The sequence below is a fragment of the Macrosteles quadrilineatus genome, unplaced genomic scaffold (genome assembly GCF_028750875.1).
Source record: "Macrosteles quadrilineatus isolate MER2022 unplaced genomic scaffold, UCM_ALF_1.0 Scaffold_9__3_contigs__length_116548681, whole genome shotgun sequence".
NCBI lineage: Eukaryota > Metazoa > Arthropoda > Insecta > Hemiptera > Cicadellidae > Macrosteles > Macrosteles quadrilineatus.
The window spans coordinates 38,211,450-38,236,016 of NW_026542602.1; the positions used below are offsets into that span (position 1 = coordinate 38,211,450).

The 24,567-nt window shown below is 30.4% G+C and overlaps 1 protein-coding gene across 1 annotated transcript in view; it reads left to right on the plus strand.

Moving 5' to 3' along the window:
- The window catches only part of LOC129002628 (uncharacterized), a 101,082-nt gene that overhangs the window by 73,316 nt on the left and 3,199 nt on the right, over positions 1-24,567 (plus strand). The window contains exons 3-5 of the mRNA XM_054430576.1: positions 6,110-6,147; positions 23,252-23,392; positions 23,951-24,008. Of these exons, the coding sequence (XP_054286551.1) occupies positions 23,252-23,392; positions 23,951-24,008 (199 nt within the window). The 5' untranslated portion in view covers positions 6,110-6,147. The remainder of the gene's footprint in view (positions 1-6,109; positions 6,148-23,251; positions 23,393-23,950; positions 24,009-24,567) is intronic.

Here is a 24,567-nt window from a genome sequence, read left to right on the forward strand (position 1 = left end):
ATTCGTTCAAATTTTTATATATCTATATATAGAGATATATATATATATATATATATATATATATATATATATATATATGTCCATCCGCACGATAACTTGAGTAATTTTTGTCTGATTTTGATAAAATTTGGTTTGAAGTTGTAAGGCGGGATAAACTTGAATGAGTTCGCGAACCAGCATGATCGGACTATGGAAACGGGGGTTTATGGGGGGTTTTATGGGGTAAAAATAGGTTTTTCCCATTTTTGACCCTAAAAACACGAAATTTTACAATTTCTTTTTAAACCATTTTGTAGAGCTTAAAAAAACAAATAATTTAGTATATTGAAGCGTTATTATACGCCTAATTGTTACGGAGAAAATTCAAAAAAATTGTAATTTTGAAATTCCCATGTTATTCTTATGGAGAATAATAGTCCAGGCGCTAAACGGGTTGAGTATGCACTGAAAGTCTGACAAAATTTGACTTTTGATTATTGTTGGGGACATCTAGTAGATGAAAAAAATCGATGATGTCGCATTTCTAGGGTGGTCACAACTCGGGGGGGAGGGGGGGAAGTTGCGCGGGTCATCGGTTTACGTTTCCGCGTCTAACTCACAAACGGTTAATGATAGAAAGGTGAATTAAGCGTCTATCTACGCCTAAATATATTGTCTTTTAAAAAGGTTATTACAACCTTTCTTCTATCTCTTATACTTTAGGCGCTAATCAACATTTATTGCAAAAAATAAAATTTAAAAATACTTAAAAATGAAATATCGGAAATATTGCGCTTGTTTAGGGCATGTTACAAACTATTTATGGTTAGAAAAACTAACAAGTAGTACAACAACACCAAGTTTAAAGAAATCCGTGCAAAAACAACAGAGCTACGTTGATTTCAGTAAGAGTAAACGTGGAAAATTCGTAGTAGTACCGAGGCGCGCATGGACGGTACGTAGCCCACAGTCGATATAGGTTTGATGTTGTAAGTAAGTATGGGAAAGCTGAATTTTTCTATGCTGTTAGACCATGTTGCGATTATCATTTTCCCGAAAGTCAACACTCCTCCCCCCTTGTGCTTTCCTCTAACCCCCCTTTTTAGATAAATTTACAGCCTCTTAGCAATTAAGCTATAACTTTAAAACGGGTAAGGATAATAATGCAATATTTTATTAATCATTTTGCGTTACGATAATCTACGAAAAGAATTATTAGATGAATAAATGATGAAGAAGATAGATGATGAAGAAGAAGAAGATGTGTTCATTGTAATAAAATATCAATACAGTGTTTTTTATTTAAATGCAAAGAACAATGGTCAAAGACCGTCTGTTTTGTGTTAGACACACTGATTTTAAAATATTTTAAAACCGTTTAAAAAAAATACCATGAATCACATACAATTATTCATAAAATAAACTGATTTCCACTACAGAACATACACAAATAGCACTACATACTAATAAAGATCAGATAACAATTGAATGAATAATAAAATTTAAATGTAGCCTACTGAGAATCTGAATTTTTCCTACAAACAGTTAATAATTCATAAAACAAACCTGTTACTTTTATAATTTACTTTTATAGATACTTAACAAACAATATTTTATAAATTTTTTAAATTACATAGATTTTTCCAATTTTTGTATCGATATCTCAATTCTTAAATTTAATAATTATACTCCATTATCGATTCCCACCCTTTACTCCACGCCTCTTTAAGAAAATTTCCAAGTGCCCGCCAATCTTTGCCATTTAAAAATTCAAAAAAACTCATTCATTTAAATATAACTTGTTAGACCAAAATTGACGTATCTTTTTTTTAAAATTGGAGATTCTGCTATAAAAGGGTACACGTTTCATCCCGGTTGAGATTACATAGTGAACATACACAAATTTTATTTTCCATATAGAGTTAACTTTTTATTAGACGACCCCTTTTAATTGTAAAAAATGTTTTTAGGGATGGTTACGAATAAAAAATATATATCCACAATTTTCCAAAATGGCCAACAACTTTGTTATTTCTTATGGAATACGCTGTATTTTAGTATTCTTTTACAATTTAAAAGCTATTTTCTTATTCGTGACATTTTTTCTCTAAACCTACCCCATTTAGGAGTTACAGCGTGTTATATCTAAAAGAAAGGCTTGTGGTGTACATTCGGCATCCTGTAGCTCATAAACGAGTAAGTTGAGAGAGAAAGTGCAAAGAATAAATAAGTCACATATAAGTTCTCGTAAAACAAAATATATAAAATACGTAAAAAAATACTGATTTTGTTGTTTTAAAAATGGCCACCATTTTCAAAAATGCTAGCTTACTTTGATATTGGAACAATTTATTTTATGGTTTTTTTTAAATGTAGATGTGATTTGAAAAATTGTTTATTCTTTGTATTTCCGCTCTTAAACTTACGTTTATGAGCTGTGAGGATGCAGGATGTACTCACAAACCATTTCTTTTTCGATGTAACTCCTAAACAAGTAGCTTTAGAGAAAAATGTCAAGAATAAAAAGGTTTAAAAGTTGTGCGTTTACATTCTCAAACAATCATAAAATACAGGGTATTCCATAGGACTAACAAAGTTGTCAGCCATATTGGAAAATGGCGAACATATTTTTAAAATTCGAAACCACTAAAAAAAACATCTTAAAATAAAGGGTAGTGTCCCATAAGAAGTTAACTCTATATCTCATAATAAAAAAGTTATCTATTGGTTCACTTTAGGTGAGACACCCTGTATAATAAAATGAGGCTCTGGCGTACAGCAGCAAATGCACGATATTCATTCATGTATCCACTACAGTCTGTATATGTACTGAATGAGCTACATAACGTTAATATAATCTATATAAAGCGGCAAATTCAAATACAAAAACCATAATATACGTAATTTTTTTCATTGTTGCGGTACACAAAAAAGCCTGAATCCTGTAAAATCAATATACTGTACTATCTATAGCTACTATATGCAAACAAACTGTTAATAACTATGTATCATTTTCAAATGTAAACTATGCACCCCAAATTTTGTATCAAACATTTTGTTGTGCGACCTCGTGTAAAAAATCTACAAAGAAAAGTTTCATAAATTAATCCGTAAAAAATATTTTTTTATGTTTATGATATTTTTTTACTATGAATATTTAGGATACCATGGTAAACACTTGTTGTAGAATATCGTAACGCAAAATGATTAATAAAATATTGCGTTATTATCCTTACTTGTTTTAAAGTTATAGTTTAATTTCTAAGAGACTGTAAATTTATCTAAAAGGGGGGGGGGGGTAGAGGAAAGCACAAAGGGGTAGGAGTGGGGACTTTTGGGAAAATGCTCATCTGAACATGGTCTAACAGCATAGAAAAATTCAGCTTTCCCATAGTTACTTACAACATCAAACCTATATCGACTCTGGGCTACGTACCGTTCATGCGCGCCTCGGTACTACTACGAATTTTCCACGTTTACTCACTAAAATCAACGTAGCTCTGTTGTTTTTGCACGGATTTCTTTAAACTTGGTGTTGTTGTACTACTTGTTAGTTTTTCTAACCATAAATAGTTTGTAACATGCCCTAAACAAGCGCAATATTTCCGATATTTCATTTTTAAGTATTTTTAAATTTTATTTTTTGCAATAAATGTTGATTAGCGCCTAAAGTATAAGAGATAGAAGAAAGGTTGTAATAACCTTTTTAAAAGACAATATGTTTAGGCGTAGATAGACGCTTAATTCACCTTTCTATCATTCACCGTTTGTGAGTTAGACGCGGAAACGTAAACCGATGACCCGCGCAACTTCCCCCCCTCCCCCCCGAGTTGTGACCACCCTAGAAATGCGACATCATCGATTTTTTTCATCTACTAGATGTCCCCAACAATAATCAAAAGTCAAATTTTGTCAGACTTTCAGTGCATACTCAACCCGTTTAGCGCCTGGACTATAAGTCAACTGTTGTAGTTTGCTTGTTTATGAACATATTTTGATCGATTTTGGAAAATACTTTTATTTCTCACTAAACTATTATCATTTTATAAAAAAAAATTTTTTACCCTCCCTGTTGCAGCAAACCTAAGTACTCGTTAAACTAATTCTATTTAAATAGAAATAAATGTGCTATTTTTATGGAGGCATTTTAGTGTAAATACAATCAGGATAATGGAAATTCGCTTAGTCTGCAGGTTTGCTGCGGCGGGGGTATTTTTCTTTTTTCGCAATAAAAAGGTTTTTAATAAGCTTTGTTTATTTATTACATTATTTTACGTATAATACATTCTTTGAGAAGTGTTTTAACAGGTATTCATATTTTAATGTGCTAGTACCACGGAAAACTATTATTTATACATTTAGCTGTGGATATTTTAGTGAGTAAGAATATATCAGATTGGGCTTGGTATAGAAATTTCAACAAATAAAGAGACAGATATACGTTGGTAAAACGTTGTGTACACATTTTAATTTTCAGTGGTATAGTAGTGTAAAATATTAATACTATCGTCGAGTAAAACATCGTATTAATTCTCTAACCTAGGCGCGCCTGTATTACTGCAGGCTAGGCAATCAATACACTTCCGTGAGTGGCGGGCTGTATCCTGTTAATGAAGGCGCCACAACTTAGCTCAGCTGTAATGTACGTCATTTGACTGCAGCGTAAATCATATGTTTTGAATGTCTAAACTGTTCGAACATTTATGACCCTTAATTTATCATGGAATGTTATACCAACTCGAACGTTACATCAGACATTGGTGTAGTAGAAATTTGAAATAAAAAGCTGATGTGCAAACTGGCTAATTATCCACAAAAGTTTTACTTAAAAACCTCCGGATGGCCTATATTTGCGCCAAAGATAAGACAATTTAAATACAATTTATGCAGAATCGAGAATACATAATATCTTTTCCATTACTATAAACATTCCATATTCTAATCATAGAGTTTTTAAATAAAATATTGTTTCGTCATGATGCAGCAAAAACGTGGTTTTAATAAGCTGGAGTAGTGGACACCATCTTTACACATGTTCTATAAAATTCAACCATTAATTAAGTTGGTCGAAGAAATTAGTGCCGATAAACAATTATGTATTGCAACATTTTATTTGTTATATGTTTATCATCGTATTCTGTTGTATACGGTGTACTAACTTTCACTGCAAATGTATACTATCCACCTACAAAAAGTGTTTACGATAACAACAACTTATTCACAGCTCTGTTCCGTTCGTAAAGGGTGTTTTAATATTCTATCTTTCCCCCGACACTGATTAGGTTTAATTCATCCCTTTGGTTTTTATTTTTCTTAAGCATTTTACGAGTTGAAAGCCCAATAACAGTTGCACAAAAGCTCAAAGCTATCAAGGACACAAGATAATACGACTACCATCTTCCTAAAAGTATATTTTTGCTTGTTTAATTGAGTTTCTCTGCTTGAGTGTATTATCTCCGTTTTCCTTCCTACCTATCTTTGTAGTTAACAAGATTACTTAGGTGCCTTAGCAACTCAAATTGGACTAATTGTTAAATAATCACATTGAACAAGTGTTCCACTTTACTTACTTGTTTAGATTTTCTTGCAAATCGGGGTCATAGCACATACATAACCACAAAGCCTTTTACATAAACACTATTGCAATAAAATTTGAAACTTATATATGAGTCATAAAAGCATACATGTATATTGTTTTTCTTATCATTAAGTCTGGGTTATGTTATTCTTATGTACATAAAATCCTACCATCAGCTGGTAACATTAATCACATTAACGTTGACTGTTATCACACATTGGCATGTTGCCAACAGATGTTTCTTTTAAATATTTCATTGACTATAGATACTGCCCTCTACTAATATGTTCAAAACAAGAGTTTTTTGCAAGAGAAAATCATATGCCTATGACAGGTTAAGACTACTTAAAATCGGATTTCGAATCTCTAATCGACATTTTTCGGAATCCGTGTTATTCAAATAATAAAACAAATCTACATTGAAAATAGTAAATTTTTGTGCGTTCGATTATATTGTTTTACTATGAAACCTAACCTTTTGCGAATACAGCAAAGTGTGGCTCTGACAGATAGTAATGATACAATCAAAATAACATTTACCTTTTGTTTCAGAAAATACTGAGAACGAGATACTACAAAATAAAAACAATGTAAGTAATAATAACATGTTATTCTGTACATTATAATAATCAATGAACCTAAAATTTCAACTATTCTGCTGTGAGAATTTAATTTAACAAGAAAAGTACTGTGTAGGAGTAAACATTGAATACCAATATCAATTTATGTGTTGGATTACAACGTGTGTTTGTAGTTGGCAACGTTGTTTTTGAAAAAATTCTATTGTTTCTGAAATGGGCTTGGATTTTATTCGAATGCAACGTGTTATCCAAGTACATGTTATATTCATTTTTAGAAACGCTATCAATCATTTTCAAAACAACTTAGTTTAAAACCAGGGACACGAGCCTGTTCTTTCAACAATGATTTCGTTAGTATGCTTCGACATGTAAATTTAACTATAGTATTACTCGATATGGCTTTAACCACATTGATCAGTCTGCGTTTTTAAGCCTTACAGACAGCCGTTTTCACTTATATCCTAATGCATGTTGTAATGTTGTAAAACGTAACATGAGTAATTAAGTGCTAAAGAAGTCATTTTTGCTTTCTACATTTATAATTGAATAATTCGATGAGGTTGGTAACATTAGTTTAGCCATAGATGTTGGCTATGTCAGACGTGTGTTGTTTGAAAATCTGGAATAACTTAATGTTCTTAATTAAGATGTATAAAGTGCTCTCAAACGATAAAATAAACAGAGAGGAAAAGTTGTATACATAGATAACAAATGTATGAAATGTTTACTTTCAGTGAGAATATTTAAGTCTCTGCAGCAGCTTTAATCTTGAATCATCCTTATCTGCAATATAATCCTCTTCCTGTGCTTTACTTCTGAAAATCCTTTCCGTCAAGCGATTCCTTCTAAATTCTGCTATTGTCAGCATTCCTTCGTTGGAAAAATCTCTGTGTAAAATAAAACTCTCATTTCTTAACATATGAGCTTTAACTCACCATACAAATGCTTACAAATTTGTTTTCTGTAACAATAATATTGTTGTGTTTTGGTTCTCATACGAAATACAAGATTACAGTATACAATTCCTATCCTTTACAACTACAAAGAATATACATTGGTAATTGGATAAGTTACCAAATTCAATATTACAATATACTAAGTCAATAGGTACTGTACGTAGTATTTTCTATGCCGTTTTTCCATTACATTTATTTGTTTTCTTGATAGGATTATAATGAAAAGTAACCATCATTGACCTAATGTGTTCTGTGGAACTTTGAAGTAAGCCGTTTCCAGCATTATGAGTTCAAAGATCAATTCATGACAAAGTAAATATTACATTTGAACTTTATGCTGGTGATGTGCCAAATATGGTAGAGATTAATTATCATCAACTGCAGACTCAGAAGTCAAGTGTAAGTTACTCAGCAAAACACATCATTACATCCAACCTGAACAAAGTTTTATGTTTCAACTCTGTCGCTGATATGTGATCTACAATACTTTATTGCGGATACAAATAAAAACTAATATCCTACCTTATAACAGTATGACAGATTAAACTTCGTCAAACATTTTTAGCAATAAGGGTTGTTAGTGTTAATTAAATTGAGACAAATTTTATAAATGTTAAAATAATAAAAAATGTTTACCCACATAGTAAAAATTATATGTATGTCTGTCTGTTCACTTTAAAACATAACCGAACTCCTAAAATATATGTACCAAATCCTAGATCGCCACGAAACTTTGGGAATTTTTCCTTATGTCTGGAGAGGGATATGTTTTGTTCCTTATTTTCAGATACATTAGCATTAGGCTCCACCCTTCCCAATTGACCTTTCAGAGTTACCTTTTTTTAAGCTCGTGAGAACAAATTCAATGAGTGGTCTCTATTACAGTATTTAAACTAAGAACGTTACGTCTTGTGTATGGGTTGGTTTCCACGTACACAAAATTAAGCCTCTCTCGTTGATTTGTAATTTCCAATTTGTTTGTTCCTCAAAGACAATGACTATTTTCTTAGACAATTAGATAGTTGGTTGAACAAATCACAGTGTACAGTATGTTTTGTAAAACCAAATTATACGTTTATTTATTTTATAGCCTAGGCATTTAATTACATAAAATATGTGGGCTTCTAAAACCAATAATAATACTTGTTGATATCTGAATTAGCTTAAAGAACTTTTTGAGTCTTGACTCATTCCCCATAGCGAATCACAAAATATAACACTATCTGTTTTGATATAACTATTAGGTAACTAATAGCTACAAAGACGAATTATTATAATTAAATGTAATAAAATTACACCTGCTGAAATTGTTACGACTACCACTATTTCCCCTTATAGAACTTAACTTAGATCGTATCAATTAATTTTACCACGCCTTTCATGGAATTAAAACGCTACTTTCATTTATAACTAAGTTTAGGAAATTCTAATGGTGGGTCTATGGTAGTTGATGATTTGATATTGACAAATGGAGTTCAAACGCTGAAAGCTTTTAGTTTTTATTATCGAATCAACCCTCCCGATTATTTCTAATTTCTCGCTCAAATTACATTAGGGGGCTTATTAAGTTTGACGTGTTATACAAATAAGCAAGTTCACGTTTTAAAACAAGTACTAATTGTTTTGAAACCGTAATGATTACTGAGTAATTGGCAATTCTGAAAATATTTGGTAATTTCAGTTTGTGCTAATTTGTTACATACAAAGCCTGGAAAAAGATTTTATAATGTTTTTTTATCAAAAGTGGGGCACCACTTGTAGTTAAAGCGCAAAAAAATGTATAACATTATTGAATTTCTTCATTTTTTTCTATTTCTATTTTGATTTCTATTTCTATTTCTATTTCTATTTCTATTCCTATTCCTATTTATATTCCTAATCCTATTTCTATTCCTATTCCTATTCCTATTCCCATTTCTATTCCTATTCCTATTTCTATATCTAATCCTATTCCTATTCCTATTCCTATTCCTATTCCTATTCCTATTCATATTCCTATTCCTATTCCTATTCCTATTCCTATTCCTATTCCTATTCCCATATCTATTCCTATTCCTATTCCTTTTTCTATTCCTATTCCTATTCCTATTCCTATTTATATTTATATTTCTATAAAGATTATATTTCTATAAAACATATAAAGCCAATAGATATCCTACTAACCATGTAACCATGTAAAGCACACATATTTACTTTACAATGCAATAATGTCATATTGTAATTGTAATAAACAGAAAATAACATTCTTGAAGGTATCAGCGTTACTTTGTGACATATGATAATGCTCATTCTCAGCATTCCTTTGACTGAGTCATAAATGATTTCACGCTCGTTCTTTCTCTTTCATAAAGCTCCATTTCTCCTCTTTGTTTTTCCTACCTAATTGTCAGTGCCTGTTCTGAAAGCAGATATTTATTTGATTGTAGTGATACTGGTTTTTTTATATAAAGAAAGAATTTTTAAAGCTTACGATACCTTTTTTGTGACGCCACACATAACTAATTTAAATTGTGATTTTGTGAAATTAAAGACTAATTATAGTTCCTTAACAAATGTTCGGGTTATTTGTGAAAAAGTTGATTTCTTGTAAAACGTAGCAGTAAAAAAGTGTTCACGAACGTATTGAACCATTGAGTTTCAGTCGATAGCAGATAGTTAACATACCTTCGAACTAATTTTTATTACGAGTCATACATTTGCTGTATGTAAAAAGCTTCAGTAAAAGTTCAAAATATCAATGCCATCATAGCCTTCTCTAAGAGATGGCTATGATGGCATTAATTACTTGATGCTATTCAATTTCTCTTATTTTAGAATATGGATTGTCAACTAATTTATAAACTCAAAATCATAATTTGTTTGAATTTAAAAACGTTAAGCTTCGACTTTCATGCTCATATTTATAGTAATATTGTGTGAGCTTTAAGAAAACAACTTTCGTCTTTTAGTACCAAAATCTCTAGGCAAGGAATTGAAAAATAATCCTCCCTAGAACGAAATATAGAGTAAAAGTAAGCTGAAAACAACCCGCCATCTTTTTACCTTTATACTTTAGTTTCAATCGGCTTTCTATAAGCTTCTTAAGGCGTTGCTTTGATGCTTTTGGATTCCATTCTGCATTATATATTGTCTTTTGACTTCTATTACATTTGTATGATGCAGGGTGACTTTTTAATATAGTTTTTTGTAATCCTAACCACCAGAACGGCAACAATTGATGTAAATTTAACTACCTCAATAATTATACAAATTACAAATTTGTGTTATATTTCTTGTTTAAAGTAATTACTTTTGAAAAGTAAACCCTTTTTGGACGCAACAAATTTTTCAATCACTTGTAAGGAATTGGTGTGATTCATTACCTAAATAACCATTTGGCCATCTTAACCATCTTTCAATTTTAATCTGACTATGGTTAATAATTGAACGGAAAAGGATCAGCTGTCAATCAAAGTGTCACATCATAAAACCAGACAACTCACTGTCATCGTATGTTTACGTGTATTTGAGAATGGACGTGTTTGTGTTGACGTTGAAGATTAGTTGAATTTATGGTTTGGGCTACGATTTTTATTGTAAACGCATACGTAAAACCTCATTGGAACGACGGTAACAATAAAATACTTATATTATTTTAATTTATTTTTACCTAACAGTAACGAAAGGTTGAATCTGAACATAATTGATAACGAGTATAATATAGTATTCAATATTTGGACGCTTCATGTTATCTTCTCGTTCTATTATAAAAACTGAAGCCTCATTTTGTTGAGGGCGGATGATAACAATATTTACTACAAGATGTGATACAATCTAAGCAGCGTCTGAGCACGTATGGTTTAAATGTTGACCAATCATTGAACTTTGTACGTTTAAAACAAGTCAAACTATTATTAGTCAAACTGAATAGTTATGTGAAATATATAAGCTTAAAATAACCTTTCCTTCCCCGTTTATTCAATGGTTGCAATAAAAACCCTTAAATTTAATATTTAGTATATTAGGTTATATACATCGATGGGTGTATGTATGGAGCGCTGCAACAGTGCACATAACCAACATCTCTAATCAACAATCGACACACGATTGGCACATAACAGCTGATTACCATTACAGCTGATGAAGTTACCTTGGACATATATGATTTATTTTACAGCTGACTAAATATTAAATTTAGTTTTACGACAAATCAACTTTTTCACAAATACAATTGTTTATAATCAACACAGTCCCTGTTATAAAATTCGTGCTATTATTGTCGGGACCACGTAAGTTTGCAGTTGGTGGCAGCCAATCACAAGACAAGGCTAGTGCGACGTTGCCACATCGCGCGTCGACAACACTAATTAAAATATACTAAGCAATATTTTCATATCAGCTTATGTATTATTTCAGTGCGTGGGTAATTCTTGGTTTCAGTTTAAACATGATTTAATATTTATCACCTACAGAGTAAATGAATTATTTTGTGTTTTTTATCAGTGTTATATTATTGCAACCTCTGAACTTTTATTGCTTTAAAAAAAGTAAAGTTATTTTGAACTCATAGAGCTTTCAAATACTTACAAAGTTGATGCCAAAATGATTTTTTCTCAAGAGAAAGTTTAAAATAAATACTAGCTGTGTACCCGTTCTACGCACGTAGACAACTGTAATGTAAACACTTGGAGTAATTTACAGGTGAATGTGTGTACAGTTTACATCCAAGTCAATATCTTTCAGCCATCTTCTGTTGTGGCAACTGCACCAACCACCAACCACCAATGCTGGTGATGCTATTTCTCAAACACTTCATTAGGTTTCCGATAGAACAAAAATTATAAGACTCTCTTACTCCTTTGACGATGTTGTAAAGATGACCTAAATAATTACTAAAAGTATAAAAAAATTTAAAACCGTAAATTTTATTTTAAATGTGTTTTAACTCCATTGGCAATTTTAAAGTGTTTTTTTTAAATGGTCCACTAAACCTGGTTTTAATCCTATTTAGACTTTTTGTTGAAAAGAAAGTTAGGCCAATATCTTAGTATTTAAAAACATTTCATTACTTTAATTCCAGTTCATTATTTTTTACTACACCTGGTGTAGCTTTGTAGCTTGTATATATTTTTCATAATTAATTATTGGATTTTTTTAAACTTGTTGGTCCTAATGAATTGTATTTTTAATACATTCCATTGTCTTTGAGTAAAAATGATTTATATCTTAATTTTGATGAGTTTACTTAGTATCCATTTTTTTAGAAAATATTGTAATGGTAACATGTTTATAACTCCCAAAAAAACACTTTGTTAATAGAAAAGGTGCGCATTAAAATATGAGTGAAGGGTGAGTGTAGAATGGAGTGAGCTTTGTAGTTCTGTGTAGCTATGTTACTGACTAAGATCAGCTGTTTCATCAGTCGGGATCATTTATTTAAAGCCCAATGATCAGGGACAGCTGGGTCCAGTTTCGAACCATAAAAAAGGATATTAGAACAGAAAAGGTATGGATCACAAACATAAACAAATGACGTCACTGTCGAGCTTAAAATAATATTAACACGTGGTTGGTACGTTTTTGAAAGCTTCATTTAAATAATTATAATATATAGATAGATAATACAAATACGTTTACTTTATACTAGTGACGTCATTTGTTTGTGATCAATGCCGTTTCTGTTCTAATATTCGTGCTATTAATAATTTTGTAAGGTATTTTTTCAGAGTAGTTCTTGGTTTCAGTTTGAACACGATTTAATATTTATCACCTACAAAGTAAGTTAATTATTTTGTGTATTTGTATCATTGTTCTATTGTTTTCATATTGAAAACTCAAAATTTTCATTGCTTATACAAAATAAAGTTATTTTTAACTCATAGAACCTTACAAAGTTAATGCTAAAATTCTTTTTCTCGGGAGAACGTTTAAAAGAAATACAAAGTCGTATCATTCACACACGTAGTCAACTGTAATGTATAAACACTTGGAGTAATTTACAGGTGAATGTGAGTACAGTTTACATCCAAGTCAATATCTTTCAGCTATCTTCTGTTGTGGCAACTGCACCAACCACCAACCACCAACCACCAATGCTGGTGTTGCTGTTTCTCAAACACTTCATTAGGTTTCCGATAGAAAAAAGTATAATGTTCTCTTACTCCTTTGAAGATATTATAAAGGTAACCTGAATAATTACCAAAAGTATTTAACAATATAAAACCGTTAATTTTATTTTAATAATGTGTTTTAACACCATTGGAAATTAAAAAAAAAAAAAATGGTCCACTAAACCTGGTTTTAATCTTATTTAGACTTTTTGTTGAATATAAAGTTAAGTCAATAGCTTAAATTATTACTTTAATTCCAGTTCATTATTTTTAACTATACCTTATGTAGCTTTGTAGCTTGTATACATTTTTCATAATTAATTATTGGATTTTTGGAAACGTGTTGGTCTTAATGAATTGCATTTTAAATACATTCCATTGCCTTCGAGTAAAAATTATCTATATTTTAATTTTGATGAGTTTACTTAGTATCCATTTTGATAAAGAAAATATTGTAATGGTAACATTTCTATAACTCCAAAAAAACAAAAAAAAAAACACTTTATTAATAGTAAAGGTGCGCATTAAAATATGAGTGAAGGGTGAGTGTAGAATGGAGTGAGCTTTGTAGTTCTGTGTAGCTATGTTACTGACTAAGATCAGCTGTTTCATCAGTCGGGATCATTTATTTAAAGCCCAATGATCAGGGACAGCTGGGTCCAGTTTCGAACCATAAAAAAGCTACTGACTCATAATAACCTAAATCCTTAAAGCGCCCAAAAGATTATAGTTTATAAGAAGGCTAAGGGAAAATATTAAGAGGGAACTTGGGCGATGGCCAATCATCATTTATCATTTGTCACCAGCCACCATTACAGTAACCTCCTCCATTAGATAAGTTGAGGAGTGGTTGACTCTTGAAGAATTCTCTTAGTCGCTTTCTCACACTTATATATATTTATATACATATATATATATATATCTAACATTCGTTGACTTTTCTAGTTATTTACAAGAGTTAAAATTATTTTTATAATTTTTCAAACTAAATTTTTTTAAGCATCCACCACAGTCTACGACATTTCACAGTGTAAATCGTGTACATTAGGTTGATAAAAAGTTGTTGCCCACTTTATAGCATTCTTGACTTAGGAGTAGGATCTTAATATGATTTAATATGCTGTGAGTATACTTAAAATATTGTTAAAACTAATTTGATAATTTCACTATAGTGATTAAGTGTCATTGATTAAGTCATTAAGTGATTCATTATAGTGAAAAACATGCTTTACAATGACTACTTAAATAATTGTTTGGTTTAAGCTACTATATAGAAATACATTTGTTTTAAATCAATAAATATTTTTTGTAAGATAAAATAATATTTTTCACCCGTACAAAAACGTGATCCTTCAAAAATGAATATGATACATTATCGTCATACGATTTAGAAACAACTTTAAGAATAAAATGTAACAATATATTTTTATCACTGTAAATTTTAAAATATATTATTTTTAGAGTCATGCCTAAAGTATTTTGTCTTTCATTATATGTAATCAGATAAAGAAAATTTTGTAATAAATTGAAAGATGTGTCAAACTTGTTATCGTGAAATGGGAAACGTTTTTCAATGAGATATAACATAATTTATTTGTAAACTTTTTAACAAGAGTTATATAGGCAACACAAGAGTGTAGATAAAAGCACAAGTAAGAAAGTGTGTTATTAAAATTTAAAAGTATTTAGAAACAAGGGTTGATTGGAGTTTACATAGTATATCATAGACAGTTTACTGTAAGGGTAAACAAAATTTGATAGCGACTATGTAAATGTAAACTATTTTTGAGGCACTTTCATTTTATTTTAATTATGATTTTATTTTTAATGTATGGAAAAAACTACAAAACAATTAAGTAACTGAAAACGTACAACATATGATTATGGACTTATAAAGGATTAAACACTTTCGTGCAAATATAAGGGTAGTATAATCAATTATTAGGGTGGAAGTGAAAAAGTTCTTGCCTTTATCTGATAGTGATTAGAAGTAACAAAGCTTTGGCTTTAGAAAACAACTTGGGATAGCTTAGTGAAGTAAAGAGTTTAACTTTTGTAACTTTCTTGAAAGATTCTACAGTCTTAAGCAACATAATGCAGATAGTAGGTGTTGCGGGGCCAAAGAAAACTATCTGCCTTATAGTGAAAAGGTAGTGTCTCAACGATAAAAAATCACCGTAAAATAATCAAATTCATCATATTAATGCCCCATGCAATCAACATATTGTTGCGCAAAATTTGTATTACCTTCTTCTATTTTGTAACAGCTGTAAAATATGTATATATCAGTATTTGTATGGTATATTATGTATTCTTATACCATGGGTACGCTTTTGTACCATAAGATAGTTCCCTTACAGAAACAGTAGCTTTGAAAACTTTATTAATTTAAGTAGCCTATTTGCTTAGTGAGTAAAAACATTATATAACACTAGTGTCAAACCTTAAGTACATGTTAAAATGAAACACGATATAAAACGTACATTGAACATGTCCTGTAAATAATTCAGAAACAAGTATTATCAACACACTCTGTTGGGGGCTCGACTTGGCTACTTTCAAAATTTAAAAACGTGAAAGGGATGTTTACTACTCCATGGTAAAATTTTCAGATATTAGTTTTTTCAGATATTAGAATATTAGTTTTGTTTCTGAAACCGTGAGTAGTTAAACAAATGCTCTTCAACGCTAAGAATCTTTTTTTACATATCCATGTTTGAAAACCATATTCAAAAGTAGGTTTAGTAACTGTTATTTGATTTTAACTTACATTTAAAATTTCAAAGTAACCCAGTTATACACGTATGTGAATAATTGTCAAATCAATTGTTCAAACTAATGACTTATTTAATGTAATGATTCACGCAGAAAGAAATGATATCAGTTCCGTTTATGTTCAACATAATTTATCATACCTTGTCCCATTACATGTTTTTATTTATTTATTTATTTATTTACTTTTGTTCTTATTTTATTTTTTATTTTATCACTAAAAGTATTTTACACGAAAAACCTTTTTGTACATTTACTATTATTTTTTGAAAACAAGAGTTCTTTTAGCAAGTATTTTCATCGTAAGTTCAATACAAGTTATGACATCTTGTCCCATTACATGCTTTTACTTTCACAAAAAAACCATATTATACATGAAGAATTATGTTTTGTACAATTACAATTATTTATGACAAACAAATAGATTTTTTTACCAACAGGTATTCTGATCTCAAATTATATTTTATCTCATTGAATTGGAAAGAAAACGTTACCGAAAACATACAGAAATAAATTTTATCTCTGTTTATCTGATATTTCAAATCACAACAAAGAAAACTGTCGTTTGTCGTACATTATATGAGCACAGATGAGGAACATTTTACGATAAATTGAGTCATTTGTCACAAGCAAGCGTTATCGTGAAATGGGGAAAGTTCTGACTCGTCAATGACAAACGACATTAGGCCCTGCTGTAATTTATTTTAACACATTTATCTTCCGGAAATAATAATACATAATGTTGAGGTGCCGGTATACCATAATTTAGCAATTCAGATATTTATCATCAGTTCAATTTTTAAGTTCCTTTTTTGTGCAAAATGTAGGTCATCATAAATGCTGAACAATATTTTAAAATATTTAATTACTGCAATAAAAGGTAAATAAATTTTTGTTTCGTACATTTATCTATTCAAATTGTATTCTTTCTTATTTTAAATCTACAGCTACATCATTAATCATAAACCAAACTAAAAAGAGGATTTTGAATACTGAGTTTAAAGCGTACGAATAGACTAAACATTTTTCCAATTTTTTCATTCAAGCGCACAGTTATCTTTTAAATTTACGGATATTGGAGTTATATTTTAATACGTAAGTGTCCATACTTAATTATGGATAGTTATAATTGGATTTCAATCTAATATATTCAAGCTAAACAAGTTGTAGAATTTCCTTTCTTTATTGTAAAATATGTATCTTTTAATAAGGTCTTTTACAAGGTGTATACATCGATGCATACACCTTGTAAAAGACCTTATTAAAAGATACATATTTTACAATAAAGAAAGGAAATTCTACAACTTGTTTAGCTTGAATATATTAGATTGAAATCCAATTATAACTATCCATAATTAAGTATGGACACTTACGTATTAAAATATAACTCCAATATCCGTAAATTTAAAAGATAACTGTGCGCTTGAATGAAAAAATTGGAAAAATGTTTAGTCTATTCGTACGCTTTAAACTCAGTATTCAAAATCCTCTTTTTAGTTTGGTTTATGATTAATGATGTAGCTGTAGATTTAAAATAAGAAAGAATACAATTTGAATAGATAAATGTACGAAACAAAAATTTATTTACCTTTTATTGCAGTAATTAAATATTTTAAAATATTGTTCAGCATTTATGATGACCTACATTTTGCACAAAAAAGGAACTTAAAAATTGAACTGATGATAAATATCTGAATTGCTAAATTATGGTATACCGGCACCTCAACATTATGTATTATTATTTCCGGAAGATAAATGTGTTAAAATAAATTACAGCAGGGCCTAATGTCGTTTGTCATTGACGAGTCAGAACTTTCCCCATTTCACGATAACGCTTGCTTGTGACAAATGACTCAATTTATCGTAAAATGTTCCTCATCTGTGCTCATATAATGTACGACAAACGACAGTTTTCTTTGTTGTGATTTGAAATATCAGATAAACAGAGATAAAATTTATTTCTGTATGTTTTCGGTAACGTTTTCTTTCCAATTCAATGAGATAAAATTTAATTTGAGATCAGAATACCTGTTGGTAAAAAAATCTATTTGTTTGTCATAAATAATTGTAATTGTACAAAACATAATTCTTCATGTATAATATGGTTTTTTTGTGAAAGTAAAAGCATGTAATGGGACAAGATGTCATAACTTGTATTGAACTTACGATGAAAATACTTGCTAAAAGAACTCTTGTTTTCAAAAAATAATAGTAAATGTACAAAAAGGTTTTTCGTGTAAAATACTTTTAGTGATAAAATAAAAAATAAAATAAGAACAAAAATAAATAAATAAATAAATAAATAAAAACATGTAATGGGACAAGGTATGATAAATTATGTTGAACATAAACGGAACTGATATCATTTCTTTCTGCGTGAATCATTACATTAAATAAGTCATTAGTTTGAACAATTCATTTGACAACTATTCACATACGTGTATAACTGGGTTACTTTGAAATTTTAAATGTAAGTTAAAATCAAATAACAGTTACTAAACCTATTTTGAATATGGTTTTCAAACATGGATATGTAAAAAAAGATTCTTAGCGTTGAAGAGCATTTGTTTAACTACTCACGGTTTCAGAAAAAAAACTAATATTCTAATATCTGAAAAAAACTAATATCTGAAAATTTTACCATGGAGTAGTAAACATCCCTTTCACGTTTTTAAATTTTGAAAGTAGCCAAGTCGAGCCCCCAACAGAGTGTGTTGATAATACTTGTTTCTGAATTATTTACAGGACATGTTCAATGTACGTTTTATATCGTGTTTCATTTTAACATGTACTTAAGGTTTGACACTAGTGTTATATAATGTTTTTACTCACTAAGCAAATAGGCTACTTAAATTAATAAAGTTTTCAAAGCTACTGTTTCTGTAAGGGAACTATCTTATGGTACAAAAGCGTACCCATGGTATAAGAATACATAATATACCATACCAATACTGATATATACATATTTTACAGCTGTTACAAAATAGAAGAAGGTAATACAAATTTTGCGCAACAATATGTTGATTGCATGGGGCATTAATATGATGAATTTGATTATTTTACGGTGATTTTTTATCGTTGAGACACTACCTTTTCACTATAAGGCAGATAGTTTTCTTTGGCCCCGCAACACCTACTATCTGCATTATGTTGCTTAAGACTGTAGAATCTTTCAAGAAAGTTACAAAAGTTAAACTCTTTACTTCACTAAGCTATCCCAAGTTGTTTTCTAAAGCCAAAGCTTTGTTACTTCTAATCACTATCAGATAAAGGCAAGAGCTTTTTCACTTCCACCCTAATAATTGATTATACTACCCTTAAATTTGCACGAAAGTGTTTAATCCTTTATAAGTCCATAATCATATGTTGTACGTTTTCAGTTACTTAATTGTTTTGTAGTTTTTTCCATACATTAAAAATAAAATCATAATTAAAATAAAATGAAAGTGCCTCAAAAATAGTTTACATTTACATAGTCGCTATCAAATTTTGTTTACCCTTACAGTAAACTGTCTATGATATACTATGTAAACTCCAATCAACCCTTGTTTCTAAATACTTTTAAATTTTAATAACACACTTTCTTACTTGTGCTTTTATCTACACTCTTATGTTGCCTATATAACTCTTGTTAAAAAGTTTACAAATAAATTATGTTATATCTCATTGAAAAACGTTTCCCATTTCACGATAACAAGTTTGACACATCTTTCAATTTGTTACAAAATTTTCTTTATCTGATTACATATAATGAAAGACAAAATACTTTAGGCATGACTCTAAAAATAATATATTTTAAAATTTACAGTGATAAAAATATATTGTTACATTTTATTCTTAAAGTTGTTTCTAAATCGTATGACGATAATGTATCATATTCATTTTTGAAGGATCACGTTTTTGTACGGGTGAAAAATATTATTTTATCTTACAAAAAATATTTATTGATTTAAAACAAATGTATTCCTATATAGTAGCTTAAACCAAACAATTATTTAAGTAGTCATTGTAAAGCATGTTTTTCACTATAATGAATCACTTAATGACTTAATCAATGACACTTAATCACTATAATGAAATTATCAAATTAGTTTTAACAATATTTTAAGTATACTCACAGCATATTAAATCATATTAAGATCCTACTCCTAAGTCAAGAATGCTATAAAGTGGGCAACAACTTTTTATCAACCTAATGTACACGATTTACACTGTGAAATGTCGTAGACTGTGGTGGATGCTTAAAAAAATTTAGTTTGAAAAATTATAAAAATAATTTTAACTCTTGTAAATAACTAGAAAAGTCAACGAATGTTAGATATATATATATATATGTATATAAATATATATAAGTGTGAGAAAGCGACTAAGAGAATTCTTCAAGAGTCAACCACTCCTCAACTTATCTAATGGAGGAGGTTACTGTAATGGTGGCTGGTGACAAATGATAAATGATGATTGGCCATCGCCCAAGTTCCCTCTTAATATTTTCCCTTAGCCTTCTTATAAACTATAATCTTTTGGGCGCTTTAAGGATTTAGGTTATTATGAGTCAGTAGCTTTTTTATGGTTCGAAACTGGACCCAGCTGTCCCTGATCATTGGGCTTTAAATAAATGATCCCGACTGATGAAACAGCTGATCTTAGTCAGTAACATAGCTACACAGAACTACAAAGCTCACTCCATTCTACACTCACCCTTCACTCATATTTTAATGCGCACCTTTACTATTAATAAAGTGTTTTTTTTTTTGTTTTTTTGGAGTTATAGAAATGTTACCATTACAATATTTTCTTTATCAAAATGGATACTAAGTAAACTCATCAAAATTAAAATATAGATAATTTTTACTCGAAGGCAATGGAATGTATTTAAAATGCAATTCATTAAGACCAACACGTTTCCAAAAATCCAATAATTAATTATGAAAAATGTATACAAGCTACAAAGCTACATAAGGTATAGTTAAAAATAATGAACTGGAATTAAAGTAATAATTTAAGCTATTGACTTAACTTTATATTCAACAAAAAGTCTAAATAAGATTAAAACCAGGTTTAGTGGACCATTTTTTTTTTTTTAATTTCCAATGGTGTTAAAACACATTATTAAAATAAAATAAAATTAACGGTTTTATATTGTTAAATACTTTTGGTAATTATTCAGGTTACCTTTATAATATCTTCAAAGGAGTAAGAGAACATTATACTTTTTTCTATCGGAAACCTAATGAAGTGTTTGAGAAACAGCAACACCAGCATTGGTGGTTGGTGGTTGGTGGTTGGTGCAGTTGCCACAACAGAAGATAGCTGAAAGATATTGACTTGGATGTAAACTGTACTCACATTCACCTGTAAATTACTCCAAGTGTTTATACATTACAGTTGACTACGTGTGTGAATGATACGACTTTGTATTTCTTTTAAACGTTCTCCCGAGAAAAAGAATTTTAGCATTAACTTTGTAAGGTTCTATGATTTAAAAATAACTTTATTTTGTATAAGCAATGAAAATTTTGAGTTTTCAATATGAAAACAATAGAACAATGATACAAATACACAAAATAATTAACTTACTTTGTAGGTGATAAATATTAAATCGTGTTCAAACTGAAACCAAGAACTACTCTGAAAAAATACCTTACAAAATTATTAATAGCACGAATATTAGAACAGAAACGGCATTGATCACAAACAAATGACGTCACTAGTATAAAGTAAACGTATTTGTATTATCTATCTATATATTATAATTATTTAAATGAAGCTTTCAAAAACGTACCAACCACGTGTTAATATTATTTTAAGCTCGACAGTGACGTCATTTGTTTATGTTTGTGATCCATACCTTTTCTGTTCTAATATCCGTGATTAACAGTCACAATAGTTTTATTAGCTGTTTGCTGATGCACTGCTGTCGATCTTGTGCCTTTGTGTTGTATACTGCTTCCATAAGGATTACATTGAAACTTTGAGACCCCTTGAGGCGTATTTTTGGGAGATTTTTTAACGTCAAGTATAAGTTGGCACTCAATGATATAGTCTTTATCGCCATGTAAAATTTGAAAACTATTGCTTCAGCTGTCTAGGAGAAGTTTGCGTATGACGAAATGCACAACAGTTTACGTTAAGAGCTTCGCTCGCTCCGCTCAATAATTCAGATTTAAACCATTGTACCATTGTTGTTGAGAAAGTTGGTCAGCAACACTAGCCCTTTGAAAATGAACTCAGAAATAATTGTAACGCAAGGGAAGCCCTAAAGGAATTACATTTTTATTTACTATTCACAGGTGCGCTAAGCCATAAGTTTGAAAATGACACCTCAATCGTGAACATTGATTAAGTAAGACGGCTGGAACAGGGATGTAACGGAGAATACCCTAATTTTATTAAGGATATATAAGATATGGTGCTGTACATTTATTACCACAAAACAATACATTTATTTAAAAACCCAAAAATAAAATAAAGAAGTTAACCAAACAGTTTTAACTAGTTTCTTACCAATAAATTGTTACAGTATTGGAGCCAATCACACCAACATGCAAATGTCATTGAATTACCATTTACATTTAAACTGGACATCAAATGGAATACCTTTACTCTGTTCAATTAAATGGACAATACAATCTTACTTGGGAATTCCTGTAATTGAACGGCTCATTCCCTTTGATCTCAATTCCAGTTATCCAATCAAACAATCCAAAGTTTCCAATACAATTAAAATAGTTTAATCAGAAACTATTGATTTACATGTACTGTACATCCGGTTACGAACGGTGCTATACAATAACTAAATTGTGTGTTTTTATTAAAACACTTTATGAGGGCCGTTTGGGTACTTTGAGGTAGCTATCTATGTAATATTTCTCAAATCAGATATTTCAATTCCGTAATGCTCTCTTCTAATCCGTCCCGAACTTAACGTCCGTGTTTAAGAACGGGGTATCCCGGTAGCCAGCTGATCTATGGTGTATGGTTCGAAGAAAGATATTCTTGATCATCGGGATTCCAATAAATGATCCTGACTGATGAAACAGCTAGTCTTAGTCAGTAAAAAACTAAACAAGGCATCACACTCCATTCTACACTCATCCTTCGCTCATATTTAGGTTAAAATACACACGTAGCATATACCATTAGCCCAACTCATAATGGTAATCTATTGGTAGAGTGTGAGGCTTTGGTCCAAATCTTGCGAATAGCCTTTAGCTATATTATATGGTTGTGATCCTCCAGACGTAGCCAAAAGTCCTAGCATGTGAATATGGGACATAAAAAAACTATGTGTTTCAGATGCATTCACCTGTCTTCACGTCGGACTCTGGAGTCTACCACAGTCACAACCACAGTGACAGACAGGAGGTGGTAGACGTGGCGTCTCAGTTCGTGGACGATCTGCTACGTCAGGCCCAACAAGAGGTTCAGAACAGAAAGGTACAGAATGTGTTACCGTAAATGTTACCAAATTACTTACCTTTTTATTTGTTAAGTATTTTTTGTACCATGTAAAAAAATGTGGCAAGTGTGGCTTCGATTCTCCTAAAACTTTCTATGTCAAGAGCTTTGATTTTTTTTAAATAGGTGGATGATTAAACTTAATTAATGTATAAATAACATGTAACAACTTCAAAAACTTACAATTGATTAAAGAATAATTTGTGTCTTGGTTAGCAACAGCGATAGCTCTCAATTGTATGAATTAGCTATCTTCAGCATTTCCCAAACGTAGACACAAAGTAACCTTGGGTCATATATGCATACGTTCATAAAAATAGGTCCTGGCTGTCAAAGTTTGTAGGTACATTGTTTCTCGATGTCTGGTCTGAATTAGTTCAACAAGCCTTACAAAGACCCTTCCAGAAAAGATTTTCAACAAAAGATCCAAGAATCTAAAGAACTTCATGAAAGTGGATCACGTTTCTTTGGTCCATTGCCTGTTGTATTAAATGCCTCAATAAATGGTTTTATTTTATTTATTTGTTTATGTTACAGATGGCACAAGGAGCGCCGCAGCCCGCATCTGTTGAGCTTGAAGATGAGGACGACATTAGTAAGTGAAAAATCATCATTTTTAGGTTATGAATTTATCGCACTAGTCTATATATTAATAGGCAAGCTTGTTTCTTTAAAAGCTTTTTTCTCAGCTCGTGTGCATCGCAGGGAAAATCTACGCATACTATTGGAAAGATACTTTCCTGTAGATGTGCAGAATCCCTTTATAAATTAAAGTAGGCTCAAAATAAGCACAAAATTGATATAAACTAACAAATAACATGGGCCCTATGGGTTTCCATGCTGGTGACGAAATATAAACAGAAAATCACAACAAATGGAAGAAATTACAATCACATGTTTTATTTGCAGTGTGGGGAGGAAATAGAGAATTCTGTACATTGAAATAGAGAACAATGCACATGAAAAGTTATGACAATAGTACAATGGAATAGATAAGTTTTTTGTCTCTATGAGATTTTAGCTAATGGTGAAGCTGATGTAACTATAAACTTAATGGGTCATGTAATAATGCTTGTCAATTTATTTAATAAGGTATTTATTACCATATAAACTTTATTGAAAATTTTAAAATGTTTGAGCAACCGGGAGGTTTT